Consider the following 26,851-nt stretch of genomic DNA (forward strand, 5'->3'; position numbering starts at 1 on the left):
GAGGGTGGGAGGCAGGGAGATGCAAGAGGTAAGAGATATGGGGATATATGTATATATATAACTGATTTACTTTGTTATAAAGCAGAAACTAACACACCATTGTAAAGCAATTATACTCTAATAAAAATGTTAAAAAGAAATAAAAAGAAAAGAAAATGGTAACAGGAACATACATATTGATAATTACCTTAAACATGAATGGATTAAATGCTCCAACCAAAAGACACAGGCTTCCTGAATGGATACAAAAACAAGACCCATATATACGCTGTCTACAAGAGACTTCAGAACTAGGGACACATACAGACTGAAAGTGAGGGGATGGAAAAAGATATTCCATGAAAATGGAAATCAAAAGAAAGCTGGAGTAGCAATACTCATATCAGATAAAATAGACTTTAAAATAAAAAATGTTACAAGAGACAAGGAAGGACACTACATAATGATTAAGGGATCAATCCAAGAAGAAGATGTAACAATTATAAATATATATGCACCCAACATAGGAGCACCTCAATACATAAGGCAACTGCTAACAGCTCTAAAAGAGGAAATCGACAGTAACACAATAGTGGGGGACTTTAACACCTCACTTACACCAATGGACAGATCATCGAAAATGAAAATTAATAAGGAAACACAAGCTTTAAATGACACAATAGACCAGATAGATTTAATTGATATTTATAGGACATTCCATCCAAAAACAGTAGATTACACTTTCTTCTCAAGTGCACACAGAATGTTCTCCAGGATAGATCACCTCTTGGGTCACAAATCAAGCCTCAGTAAATTTAAGAAAACTGAAATTATATCAAGCATCCTTTCAGACCACAACGCTATGAGATTAGAAATCAATTACAGGGAAAAAAACGTAAAAAACACAAACACATGGAGGCTAAACAATACATTACTAAATAACCAATCACTGAAAAAACCAAAGAGGAAACCAAAAACTACGTAGACACAAATGACAACAAAAACACGATGATCCAAAACCTATGGGATGCAGCAAAAGCAGTTCTAAGAGGGAAGTTTATAGCAACACAAGCCTACCTCAAGAAACAAGAAAAATCTCAAATAAACAATCTAACCTTACACCTAAAGGAATTAGAGAAAGAAGAACAAACAAAATCCAAAGTTAGCAGAAGGAAAGAAATCATAAAGATCAGAGCAGAAATAAATGAAATAAAAACAAAGAAAACAATAGCACAGATCAATAAAACTAAAATCTGGTTCTTTGAAAAGATAAACAAAATTGAAAAACCGTTAGTCAGACTCATCAAGAAAAAGAGGGAGAGGACTCAAATCAATAAAATTAGAAATGAAAAAGGAGAAGTTACAACAGACACCGCAGAAATACAAAGCATCCTAAGAGACTACTACAAGTAACTCTATGCCAATAAAATGGACAACCTGGAAGAAATGGACAAATTCTTAGAAAGGTATAACCTTCCAAGATTGAACCAGGAAGAAAGAGAAAATATGAACAGACCAATCACAAGTAATGAAATTGAAACTGCGATTTAAAATCTTCCAACAAACAGAAGTCCAGGACCAGACGGCTTCACAGGTGAATTCTATCAAAACATTTAGAGAAGAGCTAACACCCATCCTTCTCAAACTCTTCCAAAACACTGCAGAGGAAAGAACACTCCCAAATTCATTCTATGAGGCCACCATCACTCTGATACCAAAACCAGACAAAGATACTACAAAAAAGAAAATTACAGACCAATATCACTGATGAATATAGATGCAAAAATCCTCAACAAAATACTAGCAAAAAGGGGCTTCCCTGGTGGCGCAATGGTTGAGAGTCCGCCTGCCGATGCAGGGGACATGGGTTCGTGTCCCGGTCTGGGAGGATCCCACATGCCATGGAGCGGCTGGGCCCGTGAGTTATGGCCGCTGAGCCCGCGTGTCCGGAGCCTGTGCTCTGCAACGGGAGAGGCCACAACAGTGAGAGGCCCACGTACCGCAAAAAAAAATAAAATAAAAAACAAACAAAAAAAAAATACTAGCAAACAGAATCCAACAACATATTAATAGGATCATACACCATGATCAAGTGGGATTTATCCCAGGGATGCAAGGATTCGTCATTGTATGCAAATCAATCAATGTGATACACCATATTAACAAATTGAAGAAGAAAAACCATATGATCATCTCAATAGATGCAGAAAAAGCTTTTGACAAAATTCAACACCAATTTATGCTTAAAAACTCCCCAGAAAGTGGTCATAGAGGGAACCTACCTCAACATAATAAAGGCCATATACAACAAACCCACAGCAAACATCATTCTCAATGGTGAAAAACTGAAAGCATTTGCTCTAAGATCAGGAACAACACAAGGATGTCCACTGTCACCGCTATTATTCAACATAGTTTGGAAGTCCTAGCCACGGCAATCAAAGAAGAAAAAGAAATAAAAGGAATACAAATTGGAAAAGAAGAAGTAAAACTGTCACTGTTTGCAGATGACATGATACTACACATAGAGAACTCTAAAGATGCCACCAGAAAACTACTAGAGCTAATCAATGAATTTGGTAAAGTTGCAGGATACAAAATTAATGCACAGAAATCTCTTGCATTCCTATACACTAATGATGAAAAATCTGAAAGAGAAATTACGGAAACACTCCCATTTACCATTGCCACAAAAATAATTCAATACCTAGGTATAAACCTACCTAGGGAGACAAAAGACCTGTATGCAGAAAACTATAAGACACTGATGAAAGAAATTAACGATGATGCAAACAGATGGAGAGATATAACATGTTCTTGGATTGGAAGAATCAATATTGTGAAAATGACTATACTACCCAAAGCAATCTACAGATTCAATGAAATCCCTATCAAATTACCAATGGTATTTTTTACAAAACTAGAACAAAAAGTCTTAAAATTTGTATGGAGACACAAAAGACCCCGAATAGCCAAAGCAGTCTTGAGGGTAAAAAACAGAGCTGGAGGAATCAGACTCCCTGACTTCAGACTATACTACAAAGCTACAGTCATCAAGACAGTATGGTACTGGCACAAAAAGAGAAATATAGATCAGTGGAACAGGGTAGAAGGCACAGAGCTAAACCCACGCACGTATAGTCAATGCTGTATTCTGGTGCACAGGTGCCAGTGTTTCTGTAAGCAGATGCAAGATATGGAGTTGATGGTTCCCAGGGTCTGTGCATTTTCAGTTTTACAAGCTTCTGCAAAGCTGACCTGAAGTGTGGCTGGACCAGCGGAGTCCCATCTCCCCAGGCCTTACCAACATTTGATATCATCATCTTCATCATCATTTTTATTATTTTGCCACCTGATCAGTAAAAATTGTATTTCACTGCTTTAATTTACTTTTCCTTGATGACTAGTGAAATTGAATATCTTTTCTTCGTCCATATAATTAATTATACTCCTGTCAACTGACTGCTCATATCCGCTGCCCATTTTTCTACTGCTTCTTTGCAGTAGATTGATATGGAGGAGTTTTTATTGTGCTATTTTGGTGACTGCTATGGATGAGATCTGTCTGTAGCCTAGATACTAGTCCTTTGTCTGTTGCCTGTATTGCAAATATTTTCTTAAACACCTCAAAATTGAAAACATTCTCTTCAGAAGTCCCTAGCACCAGAAAGCAGTACACACTCAGAAAAGGTCACCAACAAGACTGCAATTTGGGTCTGCAGTACAAGAACTCCAATCTGCTGTTTCCTTCTGGAAAATCCTCAGTGTCCCAGCACGCTAGATGCTGGAAATCGCCATGAAGGACGATGCCCTGGGACAAGCACCACCCCCAGGGATTACTGACAATAATCGTTACCAGGTCCAATTAACTGCTTTACAAAAGCAGGCGCGTTCTCTCTCTAACCAGTGAACCCTGACATGCCGACACTACAATTAGAAGCAAAGAATAAATTAAAAACACGTCCTTTCTGCCATGTGGGATAAAGAACACAATGGCAGGCCTAATTGTATTTTTTAAAGCTATATGTGAATTATAAAGACAATGGACAAACCTGAGAGGTGATTATAAGGCCCCCAGCGAGGTGGACCACACCCCTGCTGTGGGAAACACCAGTTAGGACATATCTCATCCCAATGCCCCTCGAACATTTCTTCTTCCATGATCACCTGAAATTTACTCCCCTAAATATCTCACCATCCTGAAATGGGAAGTGGCCTAGGGCAATATGCTGCTCAGTGGCTTGAATCTCCTCTTCTCATATGTATTCATTAAATCCTTATCGCCAACATGCCCTGGTTCCCAACCCTTGACATGATAACCATGCAGCAGGAAATGGCTGCCTCTCTCAGAAAAGCAAATCTGCCAAAAACAGCTCTCCCCCTGTGCAGTCCAAGGTCAACTTTTCAAACCCAGAGTTGGTTTCTGCCACATTGGAAGAATATACATCAATAACTTAAATCCCATCTGCAGACACTCCCAAGGGACCGACCCCTAAGGCCCTCCTTGCTCAACAGTGGGTGTCACCTGCTCTGCCTTTTCCCCATCTTTTGTCTATTAAACTTAAAGAGAATAGAAAAAAGGCAGAGGAAGCAAATAAAGAGAGCACATTATGTCTGACTCACTGTATCAGGCACCTCCAATTGTTGCTGGCACCCTGGCTACTGTCCCAAGTCCCAGGGAAAATATTCTAGAATCTTTTCCTTTGCAGGTAGATCCAAGAAAGTAATGAACAAATGAACGAATGAATGAATGAATGCTCAGGGCCTTTGGTATAGAAATACTGCAGATGACAGATGTTCCCACACTACCACCAAGCTCACTGCAGAATCATCTTGCCAGAGGTGCTTCTTTCTTCATCTGGGAGCAGAGCCCCCACCCTGGAAAGAGTATCATATGGCTTATAAACAGTGACTTCAGAAAATATACAACAATAGCATCAAATACTGAAGGAAACAATTCTGTAGTCCAATGAGGCAAGAAAATAAAAACAACAGCTACTGACTCAACTGAATTCAACCTGTACTTTTGGTAGTCTGCTTTCCAAATTCCTTACAATTTCCAATCACCCATCCACACCAGATCAAAGAAAGACCTAGAAAATAAATATTCATAAACAAATGCTTTCTGAAAAGCGTAATATCTAAGCACTGTTCATGGAATCAAAACCAGTTAGTTTCTGATCCAAGGGTTCACCACGCTGTACCATGTGACTTTGGGTAACTTTTTAACTTCTCTGAATGCCAGTTTTATCATTCAGGAAGTGAGGTTATCATAGTACCTACTCTCACCAGATTGGTATGAAGATTAAATATGATAGTCATAGCCCCCCAAATGCTATTTCACATGACAGTCTAAAGTTTAAGGCGTACCTTGTGATTCTGAGTCAAGGTCTTGCAACTCCTCTCAAATAACCTGAGACTGGACGTGGACCCAGCTGAGATGTGACCGAGATTCAAGATCAGAACCCAGAGTTGGGGCATATGAGACCTAAAAAGTGGAATACAGCTGGCTCCAAAGCAAAGAGAATTTTGCTGATTTTTAATCTGATAGTTATGCTGTCTTTGAAAGTGAAATGAATAAAGGCCTAGACTCCAGACATCTGTCTCTGCTAAGACATTCTAAGAGCATGGTGGTGCTCCTGGAAATTTAAATGAGAGGGCATGCTCCCAGAACCATGTGCTCTACAGTTCAATCATTTTAAATTCAGAAGGTCCCAGAAAAAATGGCACACAGAGCCAAAAAGAAGTGTAGAACATAATAAATGGCTGGTATTTAATAATAAAGACAGAATGCTTAAGGCAATTACAAGAGAGATTTCCTTTAAAACCATTAATGCAATTGGAAGAGGAATATAAAATATGTCCTAACACCAGTCTCTTGTTTGTGTTTCTCTTCGGACAGATAAAGACCCTTTTTAAAACAACAATGAAAGCAAAAGTGAACAATTAGCTAACCCAGTGCTCCAAAATTGGCTGATGATTATGAAGGGAAATTGTTCCAGGTCTTTTGCTCTCTCTGTCTACTTAGGGGCCTCTCACCATCTGCCACACACACCCAGGAAGGCACAGGTGTGGCCAAAGAGAGTCTGAGTTCAACCCCTCCATGGACACAAAACACCCAATCCTGTCTCCCACCAAAGTCCCAAAAAGGCTAGAAATGGCTCAGGCTCTGAGCACGCACAGCCCTCCTGCTGCTCCCAATTCTGCTAGCAGCATCACATTTTTTTCTCTTGAGCAAATGATGCTTTTAACCTTCTTCCTAGTGGGGATCTCACTCTTGAGATGATCCTCCATTTTTTCCCATCAGTCATTCACCCCTTCTTCAGATATTTATTGAGTGCCAGCTGTGTGCCTAAGCTCTGATCACAAACTGAGAAACAGATGTGGTCCCTGCCCCACAGAACTCAAAGCCCTCAAAGGAGGCAGAGACTAAATAAGCAATTATGAATGTAATCAACTTCTTTGTATTTCAAGAGTATTGGTCAAAATAATGATCACAGTAATGATAATGGTTACCCTGAACTGGGATCATGTTCTGTACCAGACAGTGTGCTCAATACTTCATGTAAATCAATAAGCCCGTGGAAACCTGACAGCATTACAGGGAGAGTATCACCATCCTAAATATACAGAAGAAACTGAGACTCCAACAGGCTAGGAAATTTGCCGTGGGTCTCACCACCAGCAAGAATAAACAAGCCAGGATTCAAATCTGTGTTTTTCTCTCTTCAGAAGATACCTAACATCTACCTCACCCAGAATATTAATCAGCAAATATAAGCAGACATAATGAATCCTTTTGTATCTCCTTGTAATCAAAAAGGCTTTTTGACCAGACAAAAGCTGTTTGTGGCCCACTGTTCTTCTGACCTGGGTTTCAGAAAATATTACTAATAAGCTGTAATTCCTCCTCCAGCTCTCCAATCTTGCTCCTTTTAATCAGAACAACTTCTACATTTCAGTCAATCTCATGTAGAATGAGAGGACAAAAGTCTTTAAAACCTAGAAAAAAAATTTTTTCATGGTGTTTACATGGTCTCAGCCACCTGAAAACTTTTAGGAAGAAGGATCAATTATGAATACATTCACATGCACGACATAATCACTGCTAAATAAGGCAAAAGCAAAGGTTTAATTTGGTTCTGAATTTCTTTAACCATACAGAAACTACGGTTTGGCGTCAAGGCATTTACATTCCAGAGTTAAGTTCTTAAAATCACACACCAAAAAAAAAAAAAAAAAAAAAAGTGTCCTTTATATTACTCAAAAGAACCCCCTTAAATCTAAAATGATAAAATAATTTACGGAGGCGGGGGCGGTCTGTGAATGATCCAATCAAGCAATCTTTCCTTGAAATTTCTCTGTTCCAGCTTTAAAGTAGGAAGTTTATATCTATTTGTGGGGAGGAAAGAATAGAGAGATTTTCTTCTCAGAGATGTTTCCCTTAGGACAATGCTATGTCTGTAGATGTTGCTGGATTTCCTCAAAGAATACCCTCACTCTATGGAAAAATAATTGCTATCCTTTCCCTGTAAAAAATCACAACCTCACAGACTTAGGCAGTTCTAGACCAGGCAGGAAAATCAAACCAGTCTCATGCCCTCATTTACCAGAGGTAACATGAAGTCTGAAAGGAAATGTGATCTAACCAAGGTCACATAGCTGATTAGCAAAACTTCAAGGCCCCTAGCTACTAATGCAATACTCCAAGAGAAAAAAATTACTTTTTCCCCCCTCTATTAATGACTACCAGCATGAGAAAAGCTGCTTTGTTTTGAAGCCTGTTTATTTATTTTGTTGTTGTTGTATTTTGCTATGGACAAGTGAAATGTCAGATCAAGGATTTTCTATAAGGGGCTGACTTTTATGGCTTTTAAAGGTATTCTAAGGAGATTATAATGTTAGATGACAAAGATTTCACATATAACCTCAAGTCACGCCTGTTATTGCTGTCAAATACTCATTCTTAAAGGCTGATTATGTCTCTTCTGAATTCCTACTTGTGATGTAAGAGGCTACTCCTGCCACAGACACATGGTGTCTGTAGCGCTGATTATGGGAGCTAGGAAGGTGGGTGGGGACCTGCTCAAGAGAGGAAACCTGAGTTGTAAGAGCATGTTTCCCTTCTAATTTTTCTCCTTTCCAATTTTAAAGATGTTTTCTCTATAAGAACATAACTGTTTAATAAAATAACTTGATACTCATTTCACATAATATTCATTAAATATAATTAGTTATCTTCATAATTAGTATACTCATATATTTGCAACATATTAAATGGCAGAAAAATCTCATTTAGATTAAGAAAATTAGCCATTTCATGAATTTATTATAAGTAACAACAAAAGCCAACTGCTTCAATAAAAGCTGCCATTAATATATGAAAATGTCTTTGAATGTTACAGCAATAATTGAATCACTTCTGGTCACGCCATAAGTATTTATTTTAAGAAAGAATTAGCTTTTTCTAGCTGAAATAAACAGATGACAACTTCATGAATTACCAACGATGCTGGTGATTACCAGTCAGCTGCGGATTTTAGTGACTGTATCACCATTATGAATTTCAATTAATTCTAACAAATATTTGTGGACATATGACTAGATGTCAGGTGCCTGCTCTCATGGAGCTCATGTTTTGCTGGAGGAGACAGAAAATAAACAAACAAATCGTATAGGGGAGCTCAAAGAACAGAAGGAGTAAGGCAGGAACATAGCAGACACGAAGGAAAGGGAAGTAGCTGCTAATCCACCTGCAATCTTGAGAAAGTTGTGTGGCGCTCTGTAAGGTATGTGGGACATCCAGACTTTGTTCTTAGTATAAGCAAATAGTATAAGTAATAAGTAACTTGTATTTTTAAAAAGTCACAGTGGTTACTATGTAGATAATAGATCCAATTACCAAATTAGGGATGTCTCCCTTCTGTCCGTTACTAATAATACCAGTAAAGTGATGCTTAATCATTTTTACTAAATCATTATATCTTATTAAGAGATTTTTCTATTACATAGGTTCATGGGTCAGGATTTACCATTCTAGAAAACTTTTTAATGTATTTGATAGACCTTTTTCTTTTTGATAGACCTATTAAATAACCCACTATAACTTTCGTCTTAAACTTATTTCTTTATAAGATTTTGTCCAGTGCAATTTAAGGTCAGTGTTAAAATTTGTGATTCCATGAGGCAACATAACTGATTGGTCCTTGGAGCCAGACAGTCTCAGGTGTGAATTTTGGCTGGTCCATCCACTGTGGTATAACCTTGGGCCCAACATGTGGCCTCTCAAGCTTAGTTTCTCCTTATGTAAAATGGAGATAATAACAGTATCTCTCTCACATGACCGTGGGGAGAAGAATTAAATGAGATAATGCCTGGGAAGCATTTAAGCCACTGCCTATACCTAATACATTTTAAATAATGGCGCCTATTACTCTTATCATTGTTCCTATATTCTATTAGTATTAATTAACCAGCAAAGAGAGCTATCCTAAAAATGTCAGTCATGAAATTTTTTTAATTTGAAGAATTAGGATTACTATACCAAATGCACATACTTGGAGTTATTTATATTATAAAGACCTACCCCACAAACTAAACTGAAAGTAGAAAACATGAGAATTAATTCATCTGTGTACATATCAGGTGCTTTATTAACAAACAGGTTTAAATGAGATTACAAAATTTCTGTTGAGGTGTCTACTTTCTACATTGCCACCAGATTCAAGCTTTACTTTAAAAATTCAATAGCAGTTGGCAAATTCCTAGACCACAAGACCCTTGATGAAATCAGCAACCTAGGGGCATTCCGGCATTCCTAAGGGCTGCCAAAGAATTTGCTGGAGAAAGACCCCAAGGTAATTTCTGGGATCTGCCAATGACCTCTGCAGTCAGCCATCTTAATGAAAGACACTAAGGTTTCTGGCAATGTACTATGGGACTCTGATATTATGGTTAACAGCACCACTAAGTGTTTATCTAATTATAACTATAGATATGCCCAGAGGGCCTCAATATCCCAAAATGTCCCTTTTCCAAACTGGCTGATATCTGAAACATCACAATCACACTGTGTATGCGGAAACAATAAAACCGTGCTTTAAAAGTATTTGTTTAATTGAAATGTTTAATAAAGTCTGAATTGGTGGTGTTTTACTATGTTTAACATATATTTAAAACAAATATGTTTTAAACAAATATTTATTTTAAATAAACATTCCCAGTTTTCAGAAAGCCCAATTGAGAAAACCCAAGATAAAAAGGAATCACAAAAGAACCAATGACTTGATAGGAAAAGAAAGGGCCTTCTAAAGCAACATTTCAGACTTCGCTAAACACTGTTACCTACAAATTAAGGTATACATGGTCATGATAGAAAAAAGAATGTTATAACAAGAAAGACTAAGACAAAGGGGAAACACATAGGGGTTTTATTAGATTATTCATTATTGATAAATTAAAGATAAAAGACCTAGGTTTCTAAACACATAAGTAGCAAAGAAAAAAGAGAGTCACTAATGTGAAAACGTTCCACAGACAAATAAATGATAACTTTGGGAGGAGCAAATAATGTCATTTTTCCCCTCTGAACTATTAAGTAAGGTGACTGTTCAAACAAAACCAAATCAATTACCGTTGCTATAAAGTTGCACTTTCTGTCTTTAAATTTGTTAATATTAATATTTTTATCTGGATTTAGAACAGGGGATGGTAGCAATATAATTAAGCTATAGAAATTATAAACTTTTGAGAAACAATGTTTGCGGTCCAAGATTCTATAACAGAAATGCATTTTTCTCTTTCTTTCAACTAGAAGATGGCCTTGTGGTATTTTTGGAACAAAGAAGTCTATGTTGTACTCACTACTTACATTGGTAGAGTGCAGAAGATTAAACCACTGGAGTCTTCCCTATTATGTATAGTTGATCACTCTCTTCATCTCTTTAATAACTGTTTCCTAAATCCAACTTAATTGGATTCAATAAATTTGGTATTTTTAGGACATCTGCTACATGAATGGAACTATACTAAGTTACAATGAGGAAATTTATAAAAATAATTTGAAGACATAACACAATGCCTAACCTACAACAAAAATTACTAGACATGTGAAGAAGCAAAAAAAAATGTGGCTTCAAAAGAAAACAGCACTCAATAGAAACAGAAATGACCTAGATGCTGGAATTAGCAGAGAAGGAATTTAAAACATCTATTGTAGATATGTCTGAGGACTTAAAAGAAATCATGAACATAATTGGTGCATAGATGGGAAATTTCAGCAGGAAATAAAATCAATTTTAAAAGATTTGATAAACAACAACGTCCTACTGTATAGCACCGGGAACTATATTCATTGTCTTGTAATAACCTATAATGGAAAAGAATATGAAAAAGAATATATATATATATCTGAATTACTTCGCTGTACACTAGAAACTAATACAACATTGTAAATCAACTACACTTCAACTAAAAATAAGATTTATTGAAAATTCTAGAACTAAGAGTACAATACATGAAATAAAATATTCCCTGGATGAGTTTAACAGTAGATTGGAGACCACAGAAAAAAAAGGGCTAGTAAACTTGGAGACCAATTAATAGAAAATAGACTGGAAACAAACTAAACAAAGAACCACACTGATCTGTGGGATGATATTAAGCAATCAAACACAGACGTGACTTAAGTTCCAGAAGAAAATGTAACAAGAATGGGGCAGGTAAAATTTTGAAGAAATAGTTGTTAAAATTTTTCCAAATATGGTGAGAATATACAAGAATCTCAGCAAGCTCCAAGGAGAATTAACATAAAGAAAATCACATCTAGTAACACCCTTAACCTATCACACTGTATAGTATACTGAAAATCAAAGATAAGGAGAAACATATCTTGAAAGTACGAGAGAAAAATGACTCAGTGTATCCAGAGGAACAAAGATAAAAATGATGGAGGACATTTCATCAGAAACATTAAAGATCAGAAGAGAATGGGATGATATCTTCAAAGTGGTAAAAGAGAAATATAAACTTTCAAGTAAAAATTCTGTATCCAGCAAAATTATCCTTCAAAAATGAGGGCAAAATACAGATATTTTTAGCTAACCAAAAGCTGAGGGAGGTTGTTGCTACCAGACCTTCAATGCAAAAAGGAAAAAAAAAAGCTAAAAGACGTTCTTCAGGCTGAAGAGATATGATAACAGAAGGAAACTCAATGAAATGAAGAGTGCCAGAAACAGTAAATGTGTAGGTAAATATCAATACATACTACCTTATTTCTTATTTAATTTTTTAGAAGACAGCTGTTTAAAGCAAAACTAAAACAAAATAACATCTTACAGTGTTTATAACACATATAATAGTAAAATATATGACTACACGAAGGAAAGTGGTAGGTAGAATACACTATTCTCGTTTCAGATGGAGTGGTACTTCGCACAGTAAATTAACTCAAGATACACTGTGCACTTAAGTTAAAGATGCCTATTGTAATCCTTAAAGTAACAACTAACGAAACATATCTTAAAAAGGGAGATTAGAACTTTCCTGGAGGATGAGGGTCACATCTCAGTTTATGGAAGTCCCACAACCTAGAACAGGGCCTATCAGGTGCTGAGTTCTGAATAAATTTAAATTAAGCCACAAATGGACACACATGAATAAAACTAAAAGGATACGAAATGATAAGCATCATTAAAGAGGCAACAATAAAGTATCACTAGGTGAGAAAGACTATTATATGGAAAGTAGACAAAATAATTTTAATTTTGCATTTATGGAAAATACAGGTATTATGGGTTCTCTGTTGTTACACACACACACAGATGCACCGGAAATGCACACACTATTGTTTTTGTTCCCCTGGCTAGAACTTATAACTTTGCGGGGAGATTTCTTCTAGCCCTGGAGGAGGTAAATCTACTCACCACTCAGTCAAGACTCATTCTTCAGGGATTTGCACCAAGGTCCCTTGAACTCCCAGACCAGGCAAGGTCTCCTGTCCTGTGCTGTAATTATGCCCTGTGCTTATGTTTCTTTTCTTCCTTCCTCCCTCCCTCCCTCTCTCCCTTCCTTTTTATGGCTGCATTGGGTCTTAGTTGCGGCGTGTGGAATTCTCTCTAGTTGTGGCATGTGGGCTTTCTCTTCTTTAGTTGTGGTGCGCAGGCTCCAGAGCACGTGAGCTCTGTAGTTTGCAGCACGCAGGCTCTCTAGTTGAGGTGCACTAGCTTAATAGTTGTGGCGTACGGGCTTAGTTGCCCCACAGCATGTCGGATCTTAGTTCCCCAATCAGGGATCGAACCTGTGTCCCCTGCATTGGAAGGCAGATCCTTTAACACTGGACCACAAGGGAAGTCCCTGCTTATGTTTCATGTCACTCATCATGATCAAAATTTTAAAATTATTTCTGTCATCATGTCTTTAAAATCTGTCACTTGCATTACAGCGTGAGCTCCATGAGAACAAAGACAGCATCTGTCTAGCTCTTGGCCATATCCAAAACCCAGTGCCTGACCCACAGGACATCACTGATAACTATTTGTTGAATGAATCTTGGCACATGAGAGATGAATGAGATCTTAGAAATCATCTAGATATTACAATCTGTCTTTTTATGGATGAGCAATCAGTTCCTTGAGCAAGTAAATGGTCCAGTTGGGACCAGAACTACCAGAACCTCCATTTTCAGACCTCTAGACCAAAGCTCTCTCTGTAAAAGTTATAACGTTCTAGCCAAATGCACGAAAATGACAGTGTGTGTGCGTGTAACAACGAAGAAATTACTTTGACTTTTAAATGCTCACACTTAAAGATTCCTCAGAAACTATTTACATATCAGTCTTGTGAATAAATGACATATGGCAAGTCCTAACTAAGAAACATCTAATGTAAGATCTTAAAATGCAGAAGACTGTGAACCCTGGCCAAGCTGATAAAAAGAAAAAGGAGGAGAAAAGAAAAAAAAGCATCCCCTGATAAATTACATCAGAAAAGAGGGGCTTATTTTAATACAAAAAGTGTGAAAATTTCCTTCTCTTTTCATTTCTTTCTCCTATAGATGTGAACCCTACCTTTCTTGTTTAGTGCACAAAAGTCAATGAGCTATCTCTATAAAAAAATCTATTTCCAGTTCTGGGGTCTGGGTCTTCCGTGTTCCACCTCCTCCCTCAGCAAGGAGTTCAACACCTCACTCAGTCCAAGGGAGCAAGGATGGATTGGGGCTTAACAGAAATACATGAGAAACGCTGTGAGGGCAGTCATCTCCTCCACCCAGCAAGTACTTCTACTAAACCTGACCTTTGCTCTCCTTCACAACATACAGTTTTTCCCCAGGGCAAAGCCTCACTAGCCAGCAAGGAGACGCTGTCAGGAAAAGGACAGCTCTACTCCACTGTTTGCTAGATACCCTTCCTAAGCCTTCTGAGAAAGGCTTCCTTCTCCCAGTGGCTATCTCCTCCCTGGGTTCTCCTTCAACACAGCCTCCCAATGCAACAGGCTGTGGCAACGAGGTGGAGGAAGATGCTCTAGCAAGTATCACAAGCTGTCCCACCCCAAGATTTCCCATCAGTGGTCTCTACATCACTTCCAATCCAAACCCCTCACCCCAACTCTGAAATCAGGACACTGTGTGTGCAAGATAGGTGACAGCAGCTCGGCGGTGACCAGGAGGGGATGTTCAGGACACTGCATCCCCCCAGTTCCCTTCCACTCACACTTTGTTATCCCTCTGAATGTCATCAGGCCTTTTCCACCTACTACTTACAAAGCAACAAAGAAAAATTATTATAGAAAACTTTGTAATCAAAAAGGTTTCCGTAGGATACACAATGCAAAACCACAATTCTCGTTTTTTTCCCAGTGTGCACCAGCTCTGTGCAATTGGCACTTATTTAAGACAGCTTTCAAAGAAAATATGTTTGCAGTTCAAAGATAAGCAGGTCTTTAGTAAACTGTCAAAAGGACTTTTTTCTTCTTCACTGCCGGTAGAAAAACCCCAAAAGAAACAACAAGTAAGAGGAGAAGGCTTCTCTCTGAATTCTACTACATGCACAGACCTAGTTTTCTGGAAATTCATCAATAGCTAGGATAATCAGGGCTAGGGGCTGCCCCCACCACCCCACCCTTGCCCCATCAACATAACGAGAATGAAATGCTAAAATGATCATATGTGATAATTAAGACCGTTTTTAAACTCTTTTCTTATAATTATCAATCTCATATGTGCTCTACATTAAAAACCTATGTTAATTCAAAGCATGCAGTTAAAAAAAGGGAAGATGCCATTTTAACAAGGCCTGTGTTTGCATCAATTCTAACTGAAAAGTGCCCTAATGGAAATATCAGGGAACAAAGAACAAAACCAAGAGGCCAGTCTGGAACCCACAGGACACCATACAGGGGGACAAGCCCAAGGGCTAAACCGACACCAGTGTCCACAAGAAAGTTTTCCAGCCAATGAACCCACGCAGCTCTGGTTTGTGTGCAGGACACTGCACTGTGGGTTGTTCACATATGCTACCTACCCTTCAAAGGCTATATTTTGCCTCTTGCCCCAACATAGTTTTTGTTAAGAACTAACAACTTAGTGCCATATTTTAGGACCTACAGAAGGGACTACCAATGTCAAGGCTATAAGCTCATAAAGAAAAGGCTAAACCTCTGGAGAAACTGTAAGAGGAAATTTAAATGATAAATAAAATCCTGACAATAAGGAGGCATGACTTTCTTTTGGTAATTTTTGATGATTCTACCAATGAAAAACAAATTCTTCACTTTTAAAGCACATGATGATGCAAAGACACGAAGACTCCAATCTAAAGTGAAAGAAGAGGCAGATCCAGCATTTCCTTTTTATTTTGGAAATGGGATGGTGGAGTGGGGGCTAAGACTATGTAACTTGAAGCTGTACAGTTTAGGAAATGTCACAGAAACATTTTTTTTTTTCTGTAGGAAAACAGTCTCCTAGCTCCCTCTGCTCTTCCCAAGCTAATAGCACGGAAACCTCCTCAACATTACTTCATGGTAAGCAGATGGTACTCTGAAATTTTTTTGATAAAAACAATCCACTGGCAGGTGTTGTAGAGAGGTCAGTGGAACCCAGATTAACAATTGATCAGTTCTAATGGACCGTCATAGCAATAAACTCAGAGCCTGTACACAGACCTGCTACCCCAGGAAGAGCAACCGGGCTGACACCCAAGCTGTTGACAGACTTGCGCATAACAGCACCAATGTTTCACAGCTTCAAAACCTTCATCTAAGCAGACATACATTATTTGATGCATATCCATTTTCTCCAAATCATCTCTTTTCCAGGTTTCCACAAAAGTGCACATGGTTTACTCTGACCCAGAGAACATTCTGTCATGGTCCAGAGAGTGAATGACACTCTGTAATATTGACAGATTATTTCAACATCTACTCTGTGCTCAGACCACAGCTGTAGCCTCTGATATTCGTCTTGTACTTATATAGAACAGATGACAATGGGGGAGGAAAAACTGGGCCCATCTTCTTTGTTCCCAAGAAAACAAAAACTATAAGACTCCAGAGACCCATTCTCTCAGTCTCTTTTTTGAGAGGGATACTCATGCTGCATTCGTGTTTCCACCACCACATTTGACAAGGGAATCAGTGTGCTGCACCAGAATTTTACTGTAAAGGATCAATCATAGGAAGGAAGTCAGAGCACTCTTAGAAAATAACAATTGATTCAGATGGACCAAAAAAAAAAGCGATCTAAAGTTAGTTAAGCTAAACCACAGAACACTTTTTCTCTCCTGAAGGATAAATAATCCTGCAAGTCAATTAATCATTCCCTCCCTCACCCAGTTACTTTTTGTAGACAACTGATCTCAAAATAAAATTGACTATATGAGCCATAAACACCAGATTTTCCAAAAGAGTCCTTTGGAAATCTTTGGTGTATTTTTCCTGGTCATCACATCTGAAGGCACTTTGTGTCATTATTGATGATATTACCTTTGATTACCTGTTTAAGATGGTTTATCCATAATAAAGCTGCTATAATTCCCTTTGTAATTAATAAGCAATTTGTGGGCAGATACTTTGAGACTGTCAATGTCCTGTTCTTCATCAAACTTTCACCTGCTAGTTTTAGCATCTACTGAAGATTCTTGCCTGAATCAATTATTACCATAATTTTATAACTCCATCATTTCTTCTACATTTAGTAGTTGGCATTCTACTGTAAGAGTGTTTCCTTCTCTTTTATTTATCTATTTATCTATTTATTTATTATCAGATTGGACTCACAGATTCTTATCAAGTTTAAGTTGATTTGAGTTGAATTTCTGTCATTTACAACCAGAATATTCCTGAAAAGCCTTCTGGAACTCCCAAGGAGACACAGTTTCCCTTGGCAATGCATTCAAGAGATCCTTACAATCTTCAGACCTAAAAGGTGCTTCCTGGTGCTTTCATCAAATCCCTTCTGGCCCACTCTAAGAAGTCCAAACCCTCTGAAGGGGAGGTACACTTAAGACAAATGTGACCAACAAATGGACCCTGGTGTGGCTATAGGAAGGCAAGGTGCTTCTTGCTATTTTCAGCTGACTCCTCTGCTCTTTCTCTATAGCTCTGCTCTAAGAGCAGGGCTGGCTTCCCCACTCCTCTCCAGGTGTTACCAACAGTCCCCAGGGCTTCTCCGCCTCCCCCTGGAGCCTCTCATGCTTGGCTACATTCTTGGTTCTATTTGCTTCACACGTTGGGTGTTATGACTGAAAATGACCCCCAATGGTGGGCTTGATATTTTCTGTTTCCCCTCCGGACCCATTTTTCACCCTTTTCCACCCAAAGCCTCAGAAAGTCTGAACCAAATCAACTACACCAGCAGTTGGGTTCAGCCAATGGTGGGTACCAGCAAGAGATCAGAAGGCTAGACACAGTTATCAGTGTATCTTTTTCCCCAGATTCTACACTTATTAGCTCACCATCTCTCTATCAATTACCCTTTCCATATAGCTACTCTCCCTGGGTTCTAGAAACCACCCCCTCCCCTTGCTCCTTCAGGCCAGGAGTGTGGCTTGCCCGGGGGTACAACACCATTGCTTGTTGGTTTCTCTTACCATACATCTGTAAATATTTTCTTTATTAAACTTTCCTCCATTACCCCATTTGAGTGTGCATTCTTTTACAAGAGGTACAACCATGGGACAGAGACACAGCCAAAGGCTATCTTTGGTATCACCATCTTTTTCTGTGCTTGAAGATTTATCTTTTCCATACAAATGAAAACACAGCAAAATAAACACTACTTCCTAATTGTGACCACATGGCACTAAAAGAGATCTGTTCTAGCAAGGCACAGACTTAAGGAATTAAGATTCACCCGTTTTGCTAGCAGTGAGGAAAAGTCACAAACCCAAAATAACAATACAGATGAAATTTCCTTCTGGAGGGACCCAAAGGAACCTCCAAGTATTATTCAATTCACTTCTTGCCTCTAACTATGTTTTATATATACATGACAGCATCAAAGTCCTTCTCAACCAGACACAGGTGTGCCATGATTAGATATGAGATCCACAACAAAAGTTTATTAAGCAGATGTTCAAATCCCAGGTCTGTGAATGATTTAATTTTTAAATATAATTAACAGTCAATTCAAGGTTAGATCCATACATAACAACATTGCTTTCAGTCACTTAAAATGTAGCCATGGAAGAGGGATTTGGATATATTCTGCCATCTATCTTATCAATTTACCATTAAAAGCTCTGGTGATTATTGTCAGTTGACTGATTAACTCCCCCAGAATTAGAGAGGAAACCTGATTACATGCATGTAAGTGTGTGTTATCACCTATTATAACTTGCATAGTGGAAAATGGTTGAGGATCACTGTCCTGTCTTGTCAAAAAACAGGCACATTTATTTCAACCCTGTACCATTCTCTCAAGAGCCTTCTCTCCAAACCTCTGAACCCTGGTGTTCCCAGTATACCTAGTGTTGCTCCTTTGGCAGCAAACACACAAAACAATTGAACTCAAACTATAATCAATTACCTGCAAGTCTGCATCAAATTCATGTTTCAGGTGTGCTTCCTCTGCAGCCTCCACCAGACGCTGGCAAGATAGAAAGCAACACAAAGGATCAGAACTGTAGCCTCGACCCCATTTCAACAACATGAAAAGACCAAAGTTTCTCCATTGCCCAAAAATGACAGATCATATCATGGCATGTGAACTGTGACCTGCTGCCTTTGCTTCCATGAAACTGAAAATAACATCAGTGTCAAAATCTAGTTTTTGCTTTCATCATCCAATCATGTTCTGCATCCACTTTCGTAAAAATTCAAAGACACTGGCCCTTGAGGCCAGATATGGACTCCAAAACCTACCTAGAAAAGTGCATTCCTTAAGCATAGAAGGCCCTTAGTCAAGATTTATTGAATTGAATCGAGTCTAACTCTAAGTGGGCTTTCTTCCCCAATGGTTTACAAGTAGTATTTAATTCCCTCAATTTAAGGTCAATTCTTTCTGCACCCAGCTCTGGTACATAATTATCAAATGACAGCTATTTGAATTTAATGGTACGTCAATGCCACTTTGACAATCTGCATCCCAATAAGAAAATCACTAAAATGAAATCAATATGCAACACCTGTAAGTACACAACTCTTGTTATTCTTCTTAGCTAAGTAAATTCAACCAATTCATATTATTATGAAAATAATTTCATAAAATTCCATTTAACATCAATGAGGCAATTATCAAATCATTTATTCTTTAATTTGAACTTCCCAACAATAAGTTATTTCCCACCATGAAAATGTATGCTACAGGATATTGCAGAAAACTTGTTTAGTGAAATAATATTTTACTGAAATTTTATTGAACTAAAAGCAAAACCTTAGATTCAAGTAAAGAATTCAACCATTTCTATTTTTTCCACAGTTATTCTTGTAGCCTATGCTGTCTTTAGCTTGCTTTTTCTTGACATATTATAGAACTGAGTTTAACAGACCCTGTTTCAAAAATGATGACATTAGTATTAATTTCTAAATGATCACAAATCAACAAATGTTCCATGAATAATTATAATATTAAACTGGACATGGAAATAAAGAGAATGAAATTTATTTGGGTAAGTTAGGCAGCAGTACGAGCACTAAAGCCCTCTCTCTCCACCAGCGTTGCCCATAGACTGGAATCTGGGAGAGGTGGCCGATCTGGTTTCCCACATTCTCTTCAGATAGTCAGGAAGCAGCTTTGCCTTCTCTGGTCAATCAAAGAACAAACTCCAGGAGAACATTACAGGGCCAGAGCCAGAAGATCCAGTTCTAATTCTAGTGAAGATGCAACTCCCTACCATTGCAAAATTTGGGCAGGCCCTTCCCCTCTCTGATTCTCAGTTTCCTCATCCCAAACACATGAAAAGGCGATCCAAGATCAGTGGTTCTCAAAGTGCAGTCCCCCACCAACAGCATCAGTTTCACCTGAGAACCTGTTAGAAACTCACATTTTCAAGCCCCATCCCAGTCCTACAGAATCAGAAGCTCTGGGGCTGAGCCAAGCAACCTGTTTTAACAAGCTCTCTGGGTGATTCAGAAGCTGCTGAAGTTTGAGAGCCACTGACTACAAATAGCACTCACCCCAGACCCCCTTGATTTATGAGCACCACCAACCTTCCAAGGTTTCCTAAATCTCATTTATCTCTTTAAAATCTGTATATATATATATATATATATATATGTATGTATTTCCACTATAAGACATAAAATACTTTATAGAAGGGAGGCATAAAACAAAGGACAGGAAACAGAGAAAAAGCAAAAGGAGAGACACTATCTGTGTAGACTGGACACACTGGCCCCAAACTTTCAATGGGTGTGGTCTTCTTGGAACCATCCTAGTCAATGAAGCTTGTTAGTGTCCTGTGATTACTTGACACAATTTGCATATGTATCAATGTGGACCCTGAAAAATAAATGACTGACAGTGATTTAAGAAATCTATGTGAGAGCTTATTTTCTTAATCATTGTAACAGATTTAGAATGTATATGCATGTATCATGCATATACATTTTAAATTACATTTACATATTGAGCTTTACAGAGTGTGTGCAACCAATATTATGCATCTCTGAACACTTACGTATCACGAAAACCCATTCATTCTGACTGTAATTACTTAAACTCATAGAAGTTGTTTTCTCATGGTGTCTAAGCACTCTGAGAACCCAGAGAAGAAATGTCGATGAAATGGACAAATGACTGAAAGATAAGAACAAAATAAAACTTCTCAATTGTCAAGACAGATAATATTGAAAAAAGTGAAAAATTGGAAATGCAAAAAAAAGAAAAAGAAAGCTGTATAGGACCAACAAATAAGAGAACAAGACAGAAATAATAAGCAAGTTGAAGTTATCATGAAAGAACATAGCATGAAATTCATTTCATATATAATATTTTATTTACATTTATATGTATGTATATGTATATCACACATACATGCCAATAACAAATTTATGTGTAATATAACATGAAATGTATTTCAACTACAAATATTGCAATACAAGCCATGGGGCACAAGAAGATAACACATTGGAAACAATTCTGTAATATTGTACAAACCAATGACATCAGCCAGAACACTGTTCTTTGTGTGGAGCTGTGAGCCCATGAGAATTTTAATCCTGCAGGCCAGTTTTTACATTCATTTTCTAGATAAATTTGCTACGTGCCTTTTTTTAACTTAATTTATCTCACATATTTGTTTCCATAAAGATATTTTCCCATCATGCTCACTACAGAGGTTTAGGAGATATGATTCATAAAAAGATAGTCAACTGGCAGCCACATATAATACTGCCTCATGTGAAGCACAGAAGTACTTTGGAACAGGACTCTTTGAAAGGACATACCCTTCTTGCCATGGGGTTATCCCAATCTGCTCTCTTGATGCCAGCAGGAGACAGGCCTACATTTTATGGGAGAATTCAAGGGTTCCCCTACACACACACCAAGAACAGGCTCAGCTGCTATGCACAATTATGACAAACAGAACATCAAGAACTAGGTACCTTTTGGAAAGAACAAAGCATAGTCGATCTTCTTGAAACACTCTTATAAAGATAAATGAATTAAAAGAAATGTTATTTAATAAGGAAATCATGTGCCATAAATTTACCTAAAACAGAGTAGTCCTGGGGACAGAGTTCCTATTGTTAATAAAATAAAAATAAATTCAATCATCATTAACAAAATCAAAACCACTCAACTTCCAGCTCTGATGCTTGCCAGTAGAAAATAACAGCCCAGAATGTCTCTTTCTGAGCAAATATCCTTATCATCTAAGTCAAATTAAGTATGTTTTTAAAATAAGCTTGATCATTATTTGCAGGCATGAAAAATCAATTTAAATGTGCTAATATTTTAGTTATTATATAAGGAACTGCCACTGAGCCTGAGGAGAACTGTTACTCTATTACATCCATTAGAGAGGCAGTGTTCTTTTAATAATAGTAAGTTAATTTTCTCTTGTATGAATTCCCCTTTTGGATCTGCAGATTGGATTACAGAACTGTGTATGTGGCTTTTAATTAAGACTGAACACTGGAAGTAAAAACGGCTTTGAAGACTAATATTCAAAACTGAGCTTTGGGGTCAGGGAAAGCAGCAGTTTTGTCCACAGATATTCCTTCCCCCTTAATGACCAAACATTTCCTCACTCAGTAAAAATGATAACAATATAGCGGAATATACATCCTGGCCTTGGAACAAAGCACCTACAAGCTAAAAAGTTGTAATGCATCAATTGATACACATTACATTGACTTTTAAGATTTCTAAATAACTCTTCCTTTTTAGTGGAATAAATACAAACAAAAGCTATCTTTATATATAAGAAACGCTAGAAGCCATGGACCATAGATAGTATTTTATAGCTGTGGGTAATGGGGATATTAAAACATTTCATTTAAAATCACATCTTAGGGCTTCCCTGGTGGCACAGTGGTTGAGAGTCCGCCTGCCGATGCAGGGGACATGGGTTCGTGCCCCGGTCCAGGAAGGTCCCACATGCCGCAGAGCGGCTAGGCCCATAAGCCATGGCCGCTGAGCCTGCACGTCTGCAGCCTGTGCTCCGCAACGGGAGAGGCCACAACAGTGAGAGGCCCGCGTACCACCAAAAAAAAAAAAAAAAAAAATCACATCTTATTTCTTGTTACAATGACCCCACGTACATCCATGCAACAATACAGAAGGCACAGTCTCCCATCTCCTCCCCTGAAACACTTAAATCTCTGTCATGCTCCAGAAGGGGGAAAATAGGACACCAAGTCAAAGTAAAAATTGGGCCAGAATAAGAAAATGATTTTTTGTTCTACATGTATTTCATTTTTTGGTTCCTGATCATTTTGGCTTAACAGGAGAAAAGAGAGAAAGAAATGTGCGATGAAAAGTGGGAAGCGTAATGGAAAATATGGTTCCACAACCAGAGTAACTTATTACTGGACTCCTACTGATTCTATCAGATGAACAAATTGTGTACAAGTGAAAAAAATTTTAATAAAAATCCCTAAAATTGGAGCAGGGGCAACTATGGCCAAAAATCCTTAAAACAGAAATATAGAGGCTTCCATGGTGGCACAGTGGTTAAGAATCCACCTGCCAATGCAAGGGACACGGGTTCGAGCCCTGGCCCAGGAAGATCCCACATGCCGCGGAGCAACTAAGCCCGAGTGCCACAACTACTGAGCCTGAGCTCCAGAGCCCGCAAGCCACAACTACTGAGCCCACATGCCACAACTACTGAAGTCTGCACGCCTAGAGCCCATGCTCTGCAACAAGAGAAGCCACGACAATGAGAAGCCCACACACCACAACGAAGAGAAGCCCTGGCTCACCGCAACTAGAGAAAGCCCACGCACAGCAACGGAGACCCAACACAGCCAAAAATAAAAAATAAAATAAAATAAATTAAAAATTAAAAAATTATATATATATAAACCATATGAAAAGCAAAGAAAAAAAGTTATTTTTATTTCTCATGTTAAAGCTAAAAAGCTTTTGCTTGTAAATTCTGTGATCATGGGATGCTGGAATTTAACAAAGATTTCAAAGCACTTAATATGTTCAGTGATTTTCATTTTATGTTTTGCAGGAACACATTTAATACTCATACCAGGCTTTTATTGCCATTTTTTACTCAAAGGAGTACTCTTTCTCAAATAATGCTTAAATTCAACTGAAGGGATTCTAAGGAAAATGTGTAATCATTAACATGGATTTGGGCTGCATCAATGATTAAATTACAGCTAGTTATCAAATTGTCATTAATACCAGAATGAGAGATCACGTGAGTCTTCCTTCAAATCCGTAAGAGCTAGAAAAGCAACCAAATGGAGTGATCAAGTAGAAGTAATAATTACTGTCACAAACACACCCAGTGTGGCATGGTTCATCTTTTCCTTACACAAGGGTTAGTGGCTTTTGTTGTAACTACTAGAGTTTGATGGAGTAAGAGTTATACCTTTTGCCAATCAGTGTGTATATTGGATGAATACTATCCTAGCACCATGTTACAGGGCAGGACTTGAACCTGACATGCTGATCATCTGAAGAGGTAAGGACAGAGGAAACCCAGGTCCTCTCTACAGTCACAGATTTCAAACTCAACTGATCCTAGAAGTAAAAATGAAAAATCTCTTTTCTCATTAAATGCCATTACTGCATCAAAAGATGTGTCCAGAAATATGGACAAAATGAGATTTGTCCCAGGACTAATTTCAAACACTCCTTTCTTGTATGAACAGTCAGAAACCAACAATTTAAGAATCATTACACTGGGGGGAAAATGTAAGATATTTAAATTTACATTTTCATTCCATCTGGCGTTTTAATCCCTTCCCTTCTGTAATCCGGATAGAGTTTTTATCACTCCGTAACAGTGTAGATTAATCTTTGATGCTTTTGTAGCTAGAGTAAGTGAAGGACTTGTATCACCAATGAGCCACCGCACATCATGAGGTGGTCTACAGAAGGATGGAGGACATGCACAGGAAAATAGCTGTTTCAATATAAAGGGCTAAGTGATAAATTATGGTAATAATAGGCCACGAAGCATCCCAGAAAAAGGCACATTTAAGCTGAGCGCTAAAGGAAAACAGGACATTGCTAAAACAGTGTTCCAGTCCAAGAAAACATTGTAAACAAATTTTTGGAGGCAAGAAAACTTCCAGGACTTTGTTCTAGAAACAGCTGTATCTCAGAGACCTACACAGAGACCACATCAATGTCTGGATGACCATCAGGCAATAAACCAGGGCAAAGGAATAACCTGGAGAGATAGACATCAACTAGACAAGAAGAAATCCAAGACATCTTTCCCTACACTCTGAAACGCTGAAACTGCAGTTACAGTAATATCTGAGAACTTAATAATATTCAGTAATCCTTACTGATACAAATGTTTTCGCTTTTCAATTCCAACAGGAAAGGCACATATAAATCACCAACTATCAAGATGATCATTTCTTTAGAGAAAAACAACTTTTAAGGAGCCTTCATTATTTCTTTGATCCTGTAGAAGAAATAAGCTTTGTTGCACATGAATGAACATTTTGTATAAAATGACCTTCTGCTTGAAAGCTGCAAAGATTGCTTCTGCTTTAAAAACAGCAAACATTTCAAAGTGGATTATAAAAGCTAATCTACAAAGTTTCCAGAGAAAACAGGTAACGGAACAATAAAGCAAACACATCTTGTGTATGTGGGGAGAGTTCTCTTCCCTTCCTCTACCTCCCTCTTCCTGTCTCTTTCAGATTGCATACGACTACACCAGCCTTTTACAGACAAAATAAGCCTAGAGTTTACATCAGAAGACTTGATCACAATCAATAAAAAATTATCTTTGTTTCTACAGGCGATACCTGTTATCAATTCGAGGCTGATTAAATTAATAGCTATTATCAACATGAGTGGCCAATTTCCAAACCAAAGTCATCTCATTCTACATCTAAGGCTACATTTGCCAAAAGGTAACATTTGCAAAGCTATTGAAGATGGAAACAGCCAAACTTTGCTCAAAAGGCTACCCAAGGGCCAAGGCAGCTGGGGAGGAGACAGGAAGAAAAGACAACCTTATTTTTCAGCCCAAGTAAATTTTTCCAAATGATCCAGCATTTTAAAACATGGTCTTCTGCTTATGTAGTCCTCCTGGGAGTGGTTTAGAGTTGAATTACCAAAATCAAGGCTATTTAACCATAAACCCTATAAAGTTCCCTCCGAACACTTCAGTTCTGAGATAACGGAACACTTTTCTTTGTGGGCAATGGTACTCCCATTAACTTCCTGAGAGGACAAGTCCGAGATGAAAAGAACTATGACATTATGTCAGTTTGAGGATGAACATTTGTTTTACACAATGGAAGTCACCTATCACAGAGGGCTCTGACAGTGGTGAATGAAATTCTGTTCCAGCCCTTAATTACATCTTTCCAGAGCTGACTCAAGAGGTTTTGACTGGAACCCACAATGGCAGAGCATTGAAGGTACTGTCCAACTAGCTAAGGAAGATGTAAACATTTGCCTAAAATAAGAAAGATAAGGGGACTTCCCTGGTGGTCCAGTGGCTAAGACTCTGCGCTCCCAATGCAGGGGGCCCAGGTTCGATCCCTGGTCAGGGAACTAGATCACACATGCCTGCCGCAACTAAGAGTTTGCATGCCGCCAACTAAAGATCCCACATGTCCCAATTAAAGATCCCACACGCCGCAACTAAAGACTCTGCATGCCGCAACTAACGATCCCGCATGCTGCAACAAAGATCCCGCATGCCACAACTAAGACCCAGTGCAGCAAAATAAATATTTTTTAAAAAGAAGAAAGATAAGGTGCAGCCAAGTTAAGAAG

General features: G+C 38.1%; 1 protein-coding gene across 1 annotated transcript in view; it reads right to left on the bottom strand.

The window, feature by feature from the left end:
- CACNA2D3 (calcium voltage-gated channel auxiliary subunit alpha2delta 3) overlaps positions 1-26,851 on the bottom strand; it is a 788,855-nt gene that overhangs the window by 545,504 nt on the left and 216,500 nt on the right. Inside the window, exon 4 of the mRNA XM_060164015.1 lies at positions 19,001-19,060. Within this exon, the coding sequence (XP_060019998.1) occupies positions 19,001-19,060 (60 nt within the window). The remainder of the gene's footprint in view (positions 1-19,000; positions 19,061-26,851) is intronic.

This window comes from Lagenorhynchus albirostris, chromosome 10 (genome assembly GCF_949774975.1).
Source record: "Lagenorhynchus albirostris chromosome 10, mLagAlb1.1, whole genome shotgun sequence".
In the NCBI taxonomy this organism is placed as follows: Eukaryota; Metazoa; Chordata; class Mammalia; order Artiodactyla; family Delphinidae; genus Lagenorhynchus; species Lagenorhynchus albirostris.